The 18124-nt window shown below is 42.0% G+C and overlaps 1 protein-coding gene and 1 non-coding gene across 2 annotated transcripts; one reads left to right on the top strand and one right to left on the bottom strand.

The window, feature by feature from the left end:
- Nucleotides 1-702: 702 nt before the first annotated feature.
- Nucleotides 703-7713, bottom strand: pex2 (peroxisomal biogenesis factor 2). Its single transcript, XM_029457763.1, is given in 3 exon segments — nt 703-1292; nt 1294-1739; nt 7611-7713. Coding segments are annotated over 3 exon segments (984 nt in total). The 5' UTR covers nt 7615-7713; the 3' UTR covers nt 703-758.
- Nucleotides 7714-8373: 660 nt separating this feature from the next.
- Nucleotides 8374-8455, top strand: trnal-uag (transfer RNA leucine (anticodon UAG)). Its single transcript has one exon. It is a non-coding gene; the product is annotated as a tRNA-Leu (tRNA).
- Nucleotides 8456-18124: the final 9669 nt, after the last annotated feature.

Raw genomic sequence — 18124 nt, 5'->3', positions numbered from 1 at the left:
TCAATCCAAGCCCCTGGCTGCCCCCTTGATCTTGAGCATGTTGGGGTGCTGTGAAAACGGATAATGGGAGTTAGAACGACCGGGCCCGTCTAGAGAGAAGTGTGCTGATTGTTATAACTTTCCCTCATCTCTCTCTCCTCCACTTAACTAAACAAACACCCAAGAGGTAGCACTCTATCAATTTTAATGATGTTGAAATACAATTTAGGTACAAAATACACAACAAATGCTAATTTGGCCATGATGAGAGGCATCAGAAATTCCTCCCATTATTTATTCAGCTGACTTTCTGCATTTTTCATCAGAACAAATATTCCCATTTCAACAAACACACACACATACACACGTGCTAACAGACAGCCAATTTGGAGCATAAATCAACACGTTCACTCATCAAATATATGCTCTGTGTGGTTCTCTGTAGTCTGTCCAGTGCACCGAAGACAAATAGTTCTGTCCAAAGTCCAGCTGGAGAAACAGAAGGGGCAGAGGGTTGTCAATATATGCACACATACATTAAACATAGCAGGTCTATGTGTGTTCAGGAGAGACGCAGACATCATGAAGACTGAAGTCCAGTCATGAACTCATACGCACACTTGTCTCATGTTCACATATACGTCTGTACATTTTCATCAAAATGTGGTAAACTTAAAGAAACATTTACATAATTATACAAAGATGAAACTCAGGAGTCTGTTATATATATGAATCCCCATTTTAATTTCAAAGTCCCTGCAATTACCAAATACACTTCTTCACATGCTAATCATCTCCAGCTCCATCTTGACCGGCTCAGGCTGCCCTGCTTCGGCCCCACATCTGGGGCAGGTGAGGTAAGCGTCTGCAATGCTGTTGCTTTTGATGCAGTAGTAGCAGAAAACATGTCTACAGCCCACCGTGTGAGGCATGGTCGGCCACTCTCCGCACAGTCCGCACTCCTTCCACGCCTCTTGCCTCTCCGTGCCTCCCTTCCCATCAGCACTCTGTCCCCCCAAAACAATCGAAGACACTGCTGCTTTCAGTTTCCTTGTATTGATCAGCGGTAACAGGAAGATGAGGAACTCGGCAAAGCCGTGCCACATCAGCTCGCGGTTCATGTACTGGTAGGCTACGTCCCTGACCACATCGGGCTTGCTGAAAGCCGCCCGAGCTCCCACGATCCTTTCAGCCAGGACCGGATGGCGACCTTTCTTTAGGAACACAAGGAAGTTGATGAGACTTGCAAGCTGTGTGATGCTAGAAACAAGGGTCAGGCCATTGCGGAGGCCCTGTTGGAGTAAACCACTAACTTCTTTCAGATACAGGCCCTCCTGAACTCAAGCACAGCAGCAGGCTGTGGGAGCGCTCCTGGAGCCAGCGTGGACCTGCAGTAAGCAAGGCCAGACCCAGCTTCTGCCTGCGAGACAGAGGTCTGTAACGGGGCGACGAGGAAAGCATGTTGTGGTAGCGCAGGCTCAGTAAAGACTGGCCCACAGTGGCACTGTTAGAATAAAGTGTGAACCTCCACACAAGCAAATGGAGCAGAGCCCTCAGTTCAGGCTCCAGTGGGGTGAGCAGGCCGGGGCGGCAGTTGTGGAAGCACTGGGAGAACTGGGTCCATACCAGCTGCTCTAGAGCCGAGTCTAGCTCCAGGGCGTCCAGCTGGCTTATGCGCAATACTGCGGTCTGCGGGTCAACGTCCGTTTGTGGAACAGAACTTTTAGCGGCCATTTCTTGGTTGTCATCGCTTTCGAAACCTGCTGGCAAAAAAAATGGCGTATGTTATTTATGTTTTACAGGATTTTCATGAGTGGACCACAATTCTGTATGAAGAAAAACAAAGATATTTGTACAGCCTGGATCTCACTTTGTCGTTTAAGTCAAAATTCCAAGATGTCACGATATTGTATTCACAAAACACAACAGACTGAAGTGCACCCTCACAAGTGATCCGACAGAGAGAAGAGTATAAAGCTTTCCTCAATGAAGGCCAAAATAAATAAAAACTCTTTTTGAAAAACAATCCTGAATTCCCCCTAAAATGACATAAATGTCTCCCGACTTAACTTTATTAAATACCTTATCAAACACACGGGGAACACTACACTTGATCTGTTAAACTCTATATACTATATATACAAAGTCTAAACTATTAAAAGGACAACTGGGCTGCTGGGAGGAGTGAGGCCCCGGAAGTGAGGCCCATCCTGTTAGGGGGGTTATTCTTTCTTCATACATAGAAACGGAAATCACTTTTCACATGTAAAACCCGTCCTTAATGCAACCTTTGAGCTGCGCAATGCAGAGGAGCAGGGGGTCTTAGACTGCTCTCTCCAGTGTATAAACACACACAATCTAACACACACACACACACACACACACACACACGTACGTACACACACACACAGGAGGCGAAGCCCAGGGGCTCTTGGTGCCTGCTCCCTCTGGAGATAGGGGTGTGTGTACAAATCACATCACTAGGGATTAGGCTAACGGCACAGTCTCTGGTACACCGTAAACATCTGCCAAATGTGGAACAATTTTCCTCCCCCTAGAGTCGACTCCATAAGGGATCCCACCATTGTGACGTCTGGGCTATTTTGCGCTGCATACGTTTCCAAAGTGCTCACAGTTCCCCCAGTTTTATCTGCCCTTTCCTCAAACGAAACGCTTAAGAAGTGGGAGACTAACTAACGCAGGGAGAGACAGAGCAAGAGGCCCACAGAGAGAGAGAGAGAGAGAGAGAGAGAGAGAGAGAGAGACAGAGAGGCCTTTTTTTGACAGTGGCTTTTGTGTCTCACTGAACAGGATTTGTCACGAGGCTTTAAAAGAGATTTCAGCCGGGTAAATATGGCAGTTTTGACAGAGAGAGATGATGGTCACTTTAGACGTTTCTCGAGGAGGTAAAAAAAAAAAAACGTCCTAATATACGGTGGCAATGCTTGGGTTTATTGTGGCGTATAGGACCATCTGTGTATTCATGATGTTTCAATAGAGCCAGGATACACCGTCCGACTAACTTAGAATTAGCAAATGAATGAAAAAAAGAGTGAATTCAAGCTGAAGTAAGCAGGTGTGACAAATTCATTGAGCTGCATTTGAAATGCTGCCATGTTTAGTGAAGAGAACCTCGCCTGTGACGGAAGTAGAGTTTGGGTTTAAAAAAATATTGGAGGTACACTGAATGTGTACGGTAACCAATAAACAGGCTCCATTTGTTTAGCTTAAATCGGAAAGTTTATCCTTGATGGGTGAAAATGTGCAGATTATGTGCCTGTGTGTGTGTGTGTGTGTGTGTGTGTGTGTGTGTGTGTGTGTGTGTGGACTATGTTTGTATGTCAAGGGTAGCCTTGATCTATGCAGAGCTCTAATACATAGCCAAATTAATCTATCAGTCCATGGTTACACAGACGCACACACACACACACACACACACACACACACACACACACACACACACACAGCCAGGTGGTGGAAATCCCAGTCACAGCAGCATCCCTCTCGGGAGAGCAAAACCGTCCGGGTCCAATATTCTCTTCAAAGCCTTTTATCGAGCAGTTTACAAGTTATGAATGAATATGTTTTATTTGGGGAAACACGGTATTGACAGCCACCTATCAATAGTAATGTGACTATTGTCAAGGGTCTGTCAATATTAATGTAATTATGATGTAGAGGGATCAGAGGGATGCCGGAGTCGGGGGCCAAGTAACATCTCCTGCCCACTGCCATATCAATAGCTGGGATTGCTATTGACAGCTTCCCTTCAGACTTACAGCACTTGCCAAATATATAACAAGCAGACACTTCAGTCAATGCCAAGCTGCCTATAAAAATTAAGCATTTGAATTTACAGCACTTTTACCGTGGACAGCTGGAAATCCATGTTCCTTATGTAATAGTCAAAAGTCACGGTCAATGCCAGTGTTTACAGAGCACTGGCATGGTGTGTGTGTGTGTGTTAGTGGACAGATACAAGCAGAGAGACTATTCACTCACACAGACACACCTGATGCGATACGTTGACTCGATGATTCTCCCGTGGGTCAGCCAACCGACCGACCCAGACACTAAACGCCGTCTCTTTGAGAGTCGGCCGCTGACAACCAGCAGAGTCAGAAGGCAGGTTAAAGGGGTTCACTGAAAATCTACTGAAATTCTGGGACCGGGGTTCTTGGGCCTTGCTTTTCTATCAGAGCTGTAGAACATACTTTAAAAACCTCTTCCTGGGAATATTAAAGGGTATTTTTGATTCAGGTCAAATGAGAGGTTTTTTTCTCCCCTTGTTGCGTTAGCCTGTGCATCTTGTTCCGACAAAGATAGCTCACTGACTCAAGGCTGACTTCTATAGCTTACAGACAACAACAACAACAACAAACACAACAACAATATCCAATCTACCAGGGAACACACTGCAACATTGCTTCAAGGCAAAAGGGGCCATGACCACTGTGAGGAAGGAGAGAGGAGAAAACAAAAGCGTACCGAGCATCAGACTGAAGCCTCACAGCTGCTCTGAAAATTAGACAACAAGGCTGCAATGACAGCTAACAAAAAGAAAAGACAAAAAAAACACAGACATGAAACCTCTGAGCTACTGATACATTGAAGGATAAAAACTGGGGGCAAAGATAGCTACGGAGAAAAAAAAATGAGAGAGGGGAAAAACAGATAAGCACAAACCTATCCCTCGGAGCTGACCTTGAGACTGACGGTCACAATAAAGGAGGAGGGAACATTCCTCAGACACACTGAGGTGCGGGCATCCAGGGAATAGCCTATAGACGGAGGAAGGCTGCACTTTCTTCTTGACCTTGGTTTTGGTGTCTGGGGAGGGGATGAGGGTGTTTAGGGCAGGGGACTAAAGACTGAGGGATGCTGGGAAGGTGGAGTATCTCTGGGGGATTTGTTTTCCCTGCAGCGGACAAGTGCTCTGAAGCTGCTCACGAGGGTATCATTCCGTGCCATTTGGATGACCGTGTGTCCAAAAGTCTCAATGAAGCTGCGGGTGTGGTGCAGGGCACACATTCCTGCGCACTTAGCTATGGTTGTTAGCATAATATATTTGCTGAAATAATGCATAAACGTTCACTTGGCTTTCTATGATGCTTGTAGCGAGAAATAGGCTACGCATTGGCAAAGCATGTTGAATTACAACTTAACATTTTCTGCTCTCGCTCATGTAAATTAATTTGTGTAAAAGCTCTCGTGAATAAAACCTATTTCTCTGAGCACTCCGTGTCATTTTTTCCCCCCCCTCTCTCCCGCTCCCTCACTTTATTGCCCTTCTTTCGCCAGGAACGAGTGCGGGCCTATTAGCCATGGCCTTCTAATGTCCTCACTATGAAAACGGATGAGAATGTCAGATTTAGAACTTTTAAGAGAGTGATGTCATACTGCAGACCACAGGCATTACGGGGACGCTAAGATTACCCAGGCGGTAACCAGACTAATTGTTATGAGTCTGTTTCATGAAAAATGAATGTGTGCAAATGCACAGAGGGGTCTTCAGGCTGTGTGTATGCGTGTGCGTCACACACTAATGCTTTATCAAGGCTCTGCCCTTTTTGCAATCACCCAAGACTACTCTGAGCCACGGGGTGAGGGCCAAGTTAATGCCTGAACACAAAAAAATACACATCAGTTAGAACAGCACGTCCGACACACACACACACAAAAAAAATGTACTCTGCTTAATCTGGTTTGCTCGGAAGGTAAATTATTTAAGAGAATTAATTGATTTCATGAGTAGGAAGGTTGAGCATGCTAGGGCTGTAGGAGTAATAAGTACAGGGGTTTGCAAAAAAACAACTTAAAAAGTAATGAAACATTTAGAGGGCAGAGAGGCACAATGAACGTGGAAGAAAAAGCGGAACAGCTAATAAATGAGAGAACTGAAGTTGCGTCTTTCTTAGGAGTCACTGAGAGCACTGTGGCCTCACCTCATGCAAATACAATGTGCTATACTGCGGAATATTTGATCAGCACATTTCTTAGCTTCTGCTTTGTGCATGAAAACATTTAGTCTGTTTTTTAATCTGTGCAACAATTAAAAACTGTGTGTGAGTGGAAAATGTGTCTTTTATTCTCCTGTAGAATCTATAAGAATGTCAAGGCCACTGCGGAATAAGAGATTTAAAAATGTGCTACACCAGTCAGAAACCCCGCTGTACAGACGCTGCGTTCAGGAATCCCTCTTTGATATTCATCTGTGAATGAATTTGGGGAATTGGGTTGCTGCTGCTGCAAATTGTACCACTAATTGCATGTTATACTTTCATCTCAATTTGGAACTTTATTGCCTTGATTTCCTGAAAGAATGTGTCTTCTGGCAATGTACACAAAAATACTGTGATACTTGGAGACAACTGAATATGATTTATAGAATTTAACGGAATTTAAATTTGCACACTGGATGTTCTGCCAATTTCTGTCCGTCTATGTAAAGCTGGGAATGATGGATTCTAGAGTAGCACCAACATGACAGAAAAAACTAACAAATCATCAGATAAAATCATGATAACACAGATATATTTAATCATTTTGGAGACGTTGAAATTATTCAAATTAAAAACCTTTAGTACTGTCCATCAGAAAAACATTAATTGTGTTTTTTTTGTTTGTGTGTGTGTTTTGTTATACGACTAAAGCTATAAACTAATCCATCAGTGGTGGAATTCTTTCAAAATAAGTGCACAGATAACCCCGCTTGCCTTTATCACTTGCCTTCATCTGGAAACTGTAGCCCGTAAAATGACCTTATGACCCCAGAGTGAGATCACAGCCCAATTTAACTTCAGCGACTCTCTTAAAAACACACTCATTACACTAAGTGTTTAGCTGCAGAGACACATGCCTATACTTCAATCTCATGCAATCAGCCACTCCACGTTTTCCTCATCATGACATTGTCTATTAATTTTTTAAGCCCATGCCCATCAGTCTTTAACAACAACAAAACCCAAATCTGCTCCATTTTGATAATAAGGCAAAAGCATTATGTGATAATCACAGTGAGGATTAGGTTTTGGCAGAGTGTGCAAGAGCAGTGCAGTCAAAGCCAGTGGAAAAGAGAGAGATATAACCAAGAGACAGATAAGAGTAGAGGAGTGATGATTGGGATGAGAGAAATGAAGGGAGTTGTCTCTTGAAAATCAATAAGATCAACTTTGCCTTGAATCTCAATGTGGAAGGTTTAGATCTCTAGAACTGATTATTTAGGGGAATAATGGAATTATGTGCAGAGCAGTAAAACCTACTCTTGAAGGAATACACACTCACAAGGTTACCATCCAAAGTTAGAGTTGGGTAAATAATATACCTGGAGATGACTCGTGATGAATACTAATGCACAATAGTTTGTCGTTTAATTTGTATGCACTGTACACATCGACATCGATTTGATTTGTAATGCAAACATGCAAAGAAAAGGGAACACATATCGCTTTAGAGACACAACACTGACAGCTGACAACAACACTGTGGCGATTATATTCGACTACGAGTCTTTGCATCGTTTAAAAAAAAAAGACATGACGCATTTGAGCTTTCCGTGGAAATATGAATGTATGGAGAAATATAATGCAGCCTTAAACTTTCGCTACACAACACAATAAATATATATTTACCCATTTCTTTTGAGGGCAAGGGCGAACTCAACCCAGTCCCCCTGATAACACGATGAAAACAATCTGTATTTCCGGGTTTTGGAGATATGTCCCGCCCCTTAAAGGAAACTCACCAATAGTGTGGAATAACGTCACGATAACGAAGCCAAATGGTACAAATGAGCCAATCAGATCACATAGCGCTAACGCGGCGGCAAACTGCAGGGTGAAGAAGGGGGGAGAAATAAATAATTTAAAGTCCTCCGTTGTGGTAACGGCAGATAGCAACCAAGTTGTTTGTAATTCACATAAAGTAATACCGATAATGTCTTACATGCACTCAAAATGCAATGCATTGTCTTTGTTCAGGACGCTCAACAGTTGTCTGATAATGTAAACTATAAGTCCGTGCAAAGATTTCGACCAAGAGTGACAAGCCGTGATTATGAGTGTTAGATAGTTAGCTTTGTTTCATAAACAGTGCGGATACTTTATTCGACCTATGCTGAACACTTGCTCAACCATGAGCCAAAAGACAAAGTCACCAGAGTCAGGCGAAAACTCAAAGCTGTTGGGACAGGGAAGTGACACTTTGAACCTGTCCTCTCCCTCAGAAGAGGAGCAGAAAGTTCCCATCCAGGATCCAAACAACTTTAAACAGCTTCTGCACGAGTTCAAGAGGACTTCACGAGCAGAGATTGAGGTGTGTGGAACTGGAAGCAGAGAACTCCAGCTAGAGGTGAGTAGATCTGTGACACATGTGAGCACATGATTTTACATCAACGGTAGCGTGGCCGAGCGGTCTAAGGCGCTGGATTTAGGCTCCAGTCTCTCTGGAGGCGTGGGTTCGAATCCCACCGCTGCCATTATGACTATTTAAGTTTGTCATCTATCAAAAGTGTTAAGGACCTCGAGGTTGAGTGACAAAATAGAATATAATTTGAGATTGTCAAACAGCTATGGATGCATATTCACATCAAATATGTTTAGTCTTAAACCTCTTTTGTTGTGTCTGCTTTCATTGTGAGCCCAATATCCCATCAGATAAAGTATTGACCCCTAAGTGATACTGTGTCTTGTAGTGACTCAATTAACAGTGAAATCAAACTATTTACAGTGGACCCTCTGCAGCCTCCTTAACCATCCAGAGTTCTGGCCCCAGGATTGTATTCATGGGTCCAGTCAACAGCATAAATTAGGTTTTTAAATTATTGAGCACCCCATTCAGACCCAAAGTCTCTACAGGAAGTGTAGTTTTCTGCCAACATTTATTGTCATTAAGTTATCATCCATCCAATACAAATCAAAGAGCATCCTGTCCACTGTGACTCGGGCATCAGAAGATGACCTCTGTCCTGTCAGACAAATGACAGGAGGAAGCGCAGGGGTGCTTTCATAAAGCCGCAGTACTTGTAACAGGTGGCAAATTACATTATGTTTCCATCTGAGCAGCGGAGATCAGGAACACAGATCCACACTCATATTTAAAAAAGAGAGGTTTCTAATCATCCGGATTGTCATGTGACATCATTTAGCTACAGAATGTAGCCTGTGTGAGCCGGGCTGTGCATCAAAGGAAGTGTAACAAGGTTTCAGAGATGGGTTTCGGTCGGCCGGCCCCAGTCGCGGGCCTGCTTAACAAGGTTATATGTTTAGAACCCAGGAGCTTCCAAGTCCTAAAGGTTGATATGGACAATTAATCATAAAGCTTGTCCATTGAAAACACAAAACCCATTCATCCATGAACCCATTGTAGGTTTATGATGTTTCCTAACATATGAGAACAACCGACCGATTAAAGAATTCAAATAAAGTATATTTTTCTAATGCTTTAGGACAATGTTCACTGTGAGGGGCCAACCTGGCAGGCAGGAGGAGTCTGCAGTGGATTTTCAAAAGGAAGATTATAATAACCCTAAAATGAAGCAAACTATTAACAAAATAGGTAACAAAGCTCTGGCATTTCCCATATTGTACCGGTGCAATCCCTTGTCTTTTGTTTTTAAACTGAGATAAAACACTGACCTGGAAGACCGTACTGAAGAGCTGCGAGGGATTGATACATAACATCAGCTGCGGAGCATGTTCAGGTGACATATTTTTTTGTAAACAATCAAATGTAAACACAAAGCAGCAACAGGAAATAACATCCTTCTGAGCCGGCCCTCACCTCTGACCAGCTATGTACACTTGCCTGCTCATGAAGTATTTCTTTCTAATACACTTCAGATGCATTGTGAATCCTATGTGGGCTGCTGTGTGAAAGGCAGGCAGGGCAAGTTTTATACATATTGTTTCAAATTTCAAAATCCCTCAATAACCCTCATGAAGGCAATGCCTAATTTAGGGAATTCAGTCCATTAGTCTTCCCAACTACAAGCCTGTTTATGCGATATTAAACTAAACATTCGTAGAGCAGAATAGTCAATAGAGCTGCAAATCTGACATAAAAGGTTTTAATTTAGGTCGTTACAAATGTCTACTTCCCTGATAAGCAGCATGTTGCTGCTCTCGTGATGTGGGTCCTACTCCAGATGTTAAAAATGCATGCACTACTCTTTACGAGAGCCTGTGGCCAGCAGCAGAAGATTTCCCCACTTCTGTTTTTGTCACAAAATAAAGTGAATCACAGCCGGCCCTGCGAGACCGTTGACTCCCCACCCAATGTGTCTCCTCCATGTTGACTCAGATTGGTAATCTCGATGGGACTACCCTAAAGACACCAGGGTTAGATAAAACTAAATGAAACATACATTTTCAGATTCTGTTATCCCATTCGGCTGGGGAGCTCTCATGTTTTTCCTTGTGAGGCCGTTGTTGGAGGCATATAGTCCCCGTTTTTCTGTTCCATCAGCTGCTTGTCCAAAGGATGTCTGACGCCACTTAGACGTTGGATGACCTTTGGGGAAATTTTGCATCTCACTTCTGTTTATGTTACAACTGATTTGCAATAGAGCAACTTATGTTCACTGGCAACTTTTGGCCCCGATATAACAAACACTTAAGCCTCATTAATATCATTTGCTGTCTTCTTACAATTTTCACCAAAGCAAAACTGATTTATATTTGAGAATACGCCTGTATATACCACCAATACTGTACAAACCAAAAATACACCTTGTTCACTGTTTTGTTTATTGATTTGCAACCAAATGACCTCCACTTATCCTAAACCCCCTGATTGGAGGGATGAGTTTGGGGGGGGGGGATAGATTAGTTAAGGGCTTGATTTCTCTTACCTTTTTTATTTACCTAACCATAATCATAAATATACATATAACAATTATTTTCCACAAGTGGCTGTTGTTTGGAGAAGACATTTTATACTCTGAACACAATATTTGATTTATGTTTCCTCCAAATGATACAAAACAAATACAAAGTAGTTGTGTAACAATGTCATTCTTGGGGAGATCTGTGGTTGTTCATGATTTCTTGTGTCCACATGAAGTGTTCTCTTTCTTTAAAACAGGAGTTTTAGCTTGTCATGGATTTGACTCCATGAAGTAAAAGAAACAGCTCGGTTCTACTGTCAGATTGTTAAAACACAGTAAATTACGCAGCGTTTGATCCTGCTGTGCTGTTATTCTTGCAGAAGAAAGTGAATTTCCTGTGGTCTTATGTGAATGACCTCACAGAGCAGAACCAGGTGCTGGTTCAGACCGTTGAGGATCTGCAGAAGGACGCTGACTGCAAGGCTTCCAATTGGGGAACGAAGCTCCGCGCCTCACATCGTACGCTGGACGTAAGGTTTTCTAAATGTTTTTATTTCATTAATAAATGTTTGTCTTCAGGAAATACACTCCGAATATTTCCAGACACAGTTTCCCCACAATGGCAAAAATTGTAATATGTAGAGTATATTTCGTAGCAGTATTCCTTGTGTGTGTGTCCATATGTGGCTCAGCTGTCCACCTGAAACCCTGCAAAGGTTTGCAAAATTAATTTTAAATACAAACCCAAGTTATATCCTTTTGGATTAAAAATAAATAAATGGCATTGATTTAATATTTTGTAATAAGTGGAGCATCACATGTCGATAGGATGAAATGTTTACTCATAAATACCACCTATACACAATACATACTTGCAAAAACACGGCAGAATTTATTCAAAAGAGAAAAAACGACAAAAGGAGTAAAGGAGAGAATAACAGCTTGTGGCTTTCTTTTCTATTCTGCAGCATCTTTCTCCAAGATCCTTTCTTTGTGTACACTTCTCGAGGCCAAGGCATCTTCGACTTTAGAGAATCCAATCAGCACAGATCACACTGAATATGGTTAACAGTTAAGACCATGAAAATCCCTCCATTGTTTATACAGAACAATATCAGTATATAGAATATTGGCAATAAGGACGAGCATGGAGCCGTGCAACAGTTTGATGTTTTTAATGCTTTGCTAAGACCTGGTGTTAAACACGCAATGAACTCTTCAGGATAAGCTGCATGTAAACTGAGAGAGGAGTCATGCAGAGACGGGTCCGCTTTTAATATCTGTTCACTTTGTGGGCCCAAACTATTTTCTGGAGGAAACAATAAATCATCATTTGTTCTTAGCTGGCTGGAGGTGGAATGCTTTGTGCAAAAATGCTTTTCTTTTCCTCCACGATTGCATCAACACAAGACAGGACTGTAGAGACCTCACCGCTCGATATAGTGGCGTTAAGGTATTGTTACATTTCAGTTAATTCAATATCATTCAATATTCGCTCTTCTGAGAGGATTTTGCACACAGAAAAAATAACTATGGCCTTTCATCCATCAAAGTACTCATCTAGTATTATGGAGAAGGTCAGAGGGCTGGCTTCGTGTGATCTCTGCTCTGGTCACAAAGGTGCAGCTAATACAATGCTCTGCACTTCTCAACGTTCAAAGCTGTCCATTTTTAACTTTCGTCGCTCTAAAATTGTATTTTCTTAAATGACATATTGCTTTAACTTTATTTCCGTAGTTCCTCTTCCATGGGGCTTTGATTAGATGCCTTTACGGAATAGGCTGTACAAAATTTTCTTGCAGTCTATAGCTCAATACATGTGTACTGAATGGCCAAGACCTTTTATTAGTTTGGTGTCATGTGTTCACAGCAGTTGAATTGTAGAACTACCAATTTATTTAGCTCTCTTGTAGATTAAGAAAATACAGCTAAAGACTAATAGGTGTTGAAAAAATGTGGAAAATTGATTTAAGTTACATTCTCTTATTTGTACTTCTGTTCCTCCAGTTGCACAATGTTGCTATTGTTTGTGACAACAACAACAGCTTCTTTTGGCCGCCAAAAAGACACATTGTGAGGGAACAACAGTTTGTTGCTGTGCTATCGACCCATCTTCTGAGCTTTCGAATCTCCATTTTCACCCGTCTTTAAACGATGCTCTCACTGTCTGTTTATGTTACTTTGTCTGTTTTCAGGGTCTAGATTGGTAAACAAATACAAACAAATGGACTGCTTCACTCAACAGTCTATTAGGATAGCCAGGGGACAACAGTGTGTTTCTGCTCTGATGTCCATAATGTGAAATCCAATCAAATGAAGAGCATTTAGAGCTACTTATGGACCGTTCCACCATGTAAACGATGCAATGAGCTCTGTAATAGGAGCTTGGCGAACGTCTGATTGAATCGTAGTGTATGGTCTTGTTGATGCACAATAGGGTTGAACTGTAATGGACACTAAACAGACTTTGTTTTGTGGTCATAATATCATGAAATCCAAGGCTTGTGTTCTCTGTTCTAGACTGCTGAAATTAGCCTGTTGTCTATTTGTCATCCATCGGCGGACGGATGTGGCATCATCATGTTCCCTGCATACTATATACACTGGCATTAAACAGTACTTTGTGAGTGCTGTAACCCCTAACCCTAACCCAAGTGACACTACTAGAGAATTCACATCTTTATAGTCAACTGCTCCCAAAAAGTAGTCAATTGATTGGAGATAGATTTTTCACCCAATAACAATGATACATTCTTATCCAAAAGGTCTCAAATACAACCAGTAAATGATCAACTAAAGTGAATCTGGGGGTAGGTGTATGGTGTTGGGGTGGTATCCTGGATTGGCTCTGAGAGGCTGCGATATGATTGAGCTGGAGATATTGTTTGACTGCAGTAACAATGTGAGGGGATAGTGTTTTCTTCTCTAAATACCTCACATTATGTTTATCTATCTTGGTATAACGTAGAATGATTGTTTCAAACTAATCTATGTTCAACAACAACCAAAGGTATGTCCGTCAGAAGGCCACTGCTTCATTACCGCATCGTGCCGAAACCACGATGAACGATTGGTCTACAACGAAGTGTTGAAGAGCGCTTTTGAACCCCTGAGACACTGCTGTGTCCTGACTTGATAAACGCCACCGAATTGGATGTCCATGTGTAGTTGGTTGTCCCAGTGGCAGCATAGTTTCACTCAGAATCTATATTAGTGTGATAATGTAGACTCCCAGTCCCTGTGGTGCTCTTGCCAGTATCAGTTTCTAAAGTTAGCCGTTTTTCCAACCAGTGAGAAATGTATGGAAACACTTTCTTTGTGTCATTCGGTTACAATAAAAAGCATTATTATGAGCGCTGAGGAGTTTTGGAAAACTTTGTCATGGTAATTTCCTTCCGTCCTCTGAGTTCTACTCGTTGGACAGTCTTTTTTGGCATCTTAGGGATTAATAATAATATAATGCAATAAAATAGGAAGGTCTACTGATCTCTGTAGAAATGTTTTTTCCACTTGCTTTATTCCAGGCAGGTCAAAGGCACAAGGGCAGCTCCAGAACAAATTGCTGGCAGGGATTCAGTATCTTGCTTGAAGACCTTTGTGCTTCAATGAGTTGGAAGATGAATAAAGCGCCCTCCTTTTTAATTAGAGACGTATAAAATAGGAAATGTGACTTATCAGGTAATTGTATTTTGAAGTCTTTAGTGCAGAGCTAGAGTTCGTCTAGGGTGTGACGGAGATCTGGAATCAGACTTCACCTGCGTTACACAAAACATCCAGCACTCCGGACACGCAGTATGTTGTTTTTACATCCATCAGTTGCTATGTCTTTGTATCATTGGCTATTTTGCACATTTTGATGTGTGTGTGTGTGAGTGTGTAGTGTGTAGTGTGTGTGTGTGTGTCTGTGTGTGTGTGTGTGTGTGTGTGTGTGTGTGTGTGTGTGTGTGTGTGTCTGTGTGTGTGTGTGTGTGTGTCTGTGTGTGTGTTTGGTAGATTTTTTAATTCGCAGAGTTTAGCCCCTGGCCTGCAGGGCAGTGTGGGGGGACTGTGAAGGCCTGAGGGGGATCAGGGTGGATCAGAACAGATCAGTAAGGATCATTTGGGATCGCTGGCCTTCTCTTTGATCCACTCATCCTGTCATCTCACTATTCCCACACAATTCTCAAACTATCACCAAACCAGAAATATTAAAAGCATGTTGTAGTAAACACATTTTTTTTAGATGTGTGGTACTTTGTTGTGCTGCGGATTAAATTGAAAGTATCTCATTTTCTATGCTTGTTAGCTTTCCTTGTTTGCGAAAGGCAGGTTAACAATGAAGACCTAATTTATTTTGTCTTATTTGTATCTGAGAAGAAACAAATTGGTAATAACAAGTGTCGAATACAAATGTGCTAAACTGAATGCCGGGAAAAATCTCCAGCTGTGATGAGAGTCTCCACTTTTTCTGTGGGATTCACGAAGTGACTATTTATGACATTCCTCATAAACCACAGAGCAGGGGCTATAAAAATACTCCGGAACCAAATGAGGAAATTGGCCTCATGACTTAATCCATGCTAATGAGAACATCATTTTTCCTGTCACTTGGAGCAACCCTCCGTAGTAGCACTCTTAAGACCCATTTCAACAACACAGTACATAAAGAAATAAGTAAGTTATGGCGTAGCTGTTGGATGAAAACTTTTCTGGAATTAACAAAAACAGCCCTCTTTGCAGAATGACCACAACTTTGTGAATTCATACAGTACTCAAGCACACATCATTGAGATGCATTAAGAACAGCTTTAATCTGTTTCCATGTCACAGCAGTGCCACACGTGTACATACCATTTTCCCACAAGATTAATTCTAGTGGCATCATTGATGTATTTGATTGGCTGTAAGTGATTAAGAGTAGACTTAGGCTAACCTGTATACTAGTCATGCTTTGTACTTCATGCTTTGGGCGTAACGCAAAGAGGAAGTTGCTCCAGACCCGGACCCTGTGCAAGTGGTGACGGCTCTGATCAAGTCCACGAGAGAAGGTGGAAACTCAATTCAAGTCTGCATTAAAAACAGTCTCTGAACTGTGTGACCTTTATCACCCCCCCTCCTCTCTCTCATACATATACAAGTTGCTTGCAGAGCAGCTGCTTGGAGGGAGAGTGGGTGTGAGAGTGAGAATGAGAGAGCAGGCGAGGTCAGGGGGTTGAGATGGTTGACTATGCTAATGCTGTTGTTAATGACTTTGCTGTGAGTGATAATTGATCGTCTTCATTACCATATTAACTTCTCTGCCCCCACCCTTCCCATAACCCCCCCCCAGTCTCTCTAAGCAGTAATGGATGCCCCCCTTTGATCCTTCAAATAATGAACTAATTAGCTTAATTAAAATCAATATAGGTGCCAATACCAGGTTAGACATCTCAGGGATGCCGTCTCTATCGGCAAGGAAGAGGAATTTCTGAAAGAGGGGGTAATGGAGGATGGATGGCAGGAAGTAAGAGGAGCCATGTACAAACAACAGGGATGGTGAGAAAAGGTGAAGATCAAGAGGGAGAAAAGCGAGACCACTAAAATGTTTCACTAAAATACAGTTTATTTTTTGTAAATCTTCTAAAAATAGGCAATTAGATAATAGTACAAAGCAGTGGTTACTTATTTTTTTATATCTGTAACTTATTCAGTCTCTTTCAAATACTATAAGGTTTGGTGATTGTTGACTATCAAAGACGGTTTTGCGTCGAGTTAAATGTGTTTCACGACGATCAGTGAGGTAAAGTTACTGCTGTCTGACAGGAGTCTAGGTGGCTTTGAGGAGGGCATATTAATTGTATGTTTTGTAAGTTAATAAATTATAATAATTGTCCAAATCACTGTTGCTTTTATTTATTATATATTCACTTCAAAAAGCGTCACATAGCATCCCCCCGGCCGGGTGTCATGTTTCTATCACTGCCGATCAGAGCTGGAGCCGACAAATACCTGTGACCGCTGAAGAGTCATTTGTCCCAGGAATGAATGCGGATTGTAACTTTTCCCACTAAAGACAAAAGCCAGATGTTAGTGGGTGTAAGTGGGTTATTTGTCCAGAGGGAAAAGGGGCCAGAGAGACACACAGACAGGGACAGACGGGGACAGAGGAAGCAGGTATTTGAAACGAGTGACATGGGTATGTACAAACGGGACGACAGGAGTTGCACGTTTAAAGATGGTAAAATGTAAGAATTAGTGGACAAGGGCGAAGACAAGAAAGCACGAGAGAAAGAGACAGAACATATCCGAGGAAAGGAGAGGGGGAAACTCAACGAGAGAGAGAGAGAGAGCGGGCGAAAGAGGTTCCTAATGCTGATTTATGAGTGCTTGACGGTCGTTAGCTGGAATAAATGGCTTGTAGGAGTGGCTGCAGCATTACTCCCTGTACAGGATACTAAGTGCATTGTAAGGTCAGCCATAAGGCCAAACTTACATATGTAGTGCTCTGCCCTTGTAAACCTTTGTTAATATATCAGCCACAGGATGGGACTGTAACTAGTCCATCTGATACACCGGAGCACTGTGACTCCCTGACCTGGATGCTCGTTTTTTATTTCACTTGGATTTTGAGACACAAGTTTAGCAGACAGAACTTTTAGAGTTGGGCAACTCAATAATTCAATTCACCCACCGTGTTTGGTGTGAATGTGATTTGCGGTGCTGAAACGATTAGTCGATTAATTGATAAGCTGATTGCCAGAAAATGAATCCAACAATTGTATTAACCCATTTATCATAATGGCCCAATAACGGAGCTCGTGACGGAATGATTCATGAGTCCTGGCCGGGGTTGCCTCCACACGGCTCTCAACGGCAGAGCCGGTGGCTAGCAGCTAACGTGGCTAACAGCAGGAGCGGTGCAAACGACGTCAACAGTTTTTTGACATTTTATAAACCGTGATTAATCGAGGAAATTGCAAAAATAGAGTTGCAACACTAATCTTCGCTTATAAGAATATAATATATTACCCCTGCTACAGTCCTCGTTAATGCTTAGCATGCATAGCATTTTGTGCAATATCTTGCAGACTGAATCTGCATAACATTTGCTTCTTCCAATGGGTGGAGGCTAAATTCATTAAAAAAAAAAAAGGTTATCATACAAATGTTTTTCATAATCTATAAACCCAATCTGACATTGTGGGTTTGGTGTTACCTGAATAGGCTACAGGAAAGGTTTAGTGTGGATGGACTTTTTGACCACTTTTACAATCAAGTCTTGCATCACTGTTGTAAATACAACGCCCGCTCTGCAGACTCCCAGATAGGAAAAATATATTTTCAGAAGATGCCATAAAAAAA

The sequence above is a fragment of the Cottoperca gobio genome, chromosome 20 (assembly GCF_900634415.1).
Source record: "Cottoperca gobio chromosome 20, fCotGob3.1, whole genome shotgun sequence".
Classification (NCBI taxonomy): domain Eukaryota; kingdom Metazoa; phylum Chordata; class Actinopteri; order Perciformes; family Bovichtidae; genus Cottoperca; species Cottoperca gobio.
This window is presented reverse-complemented; position numbering and strand designations above follow the sequence as displayed.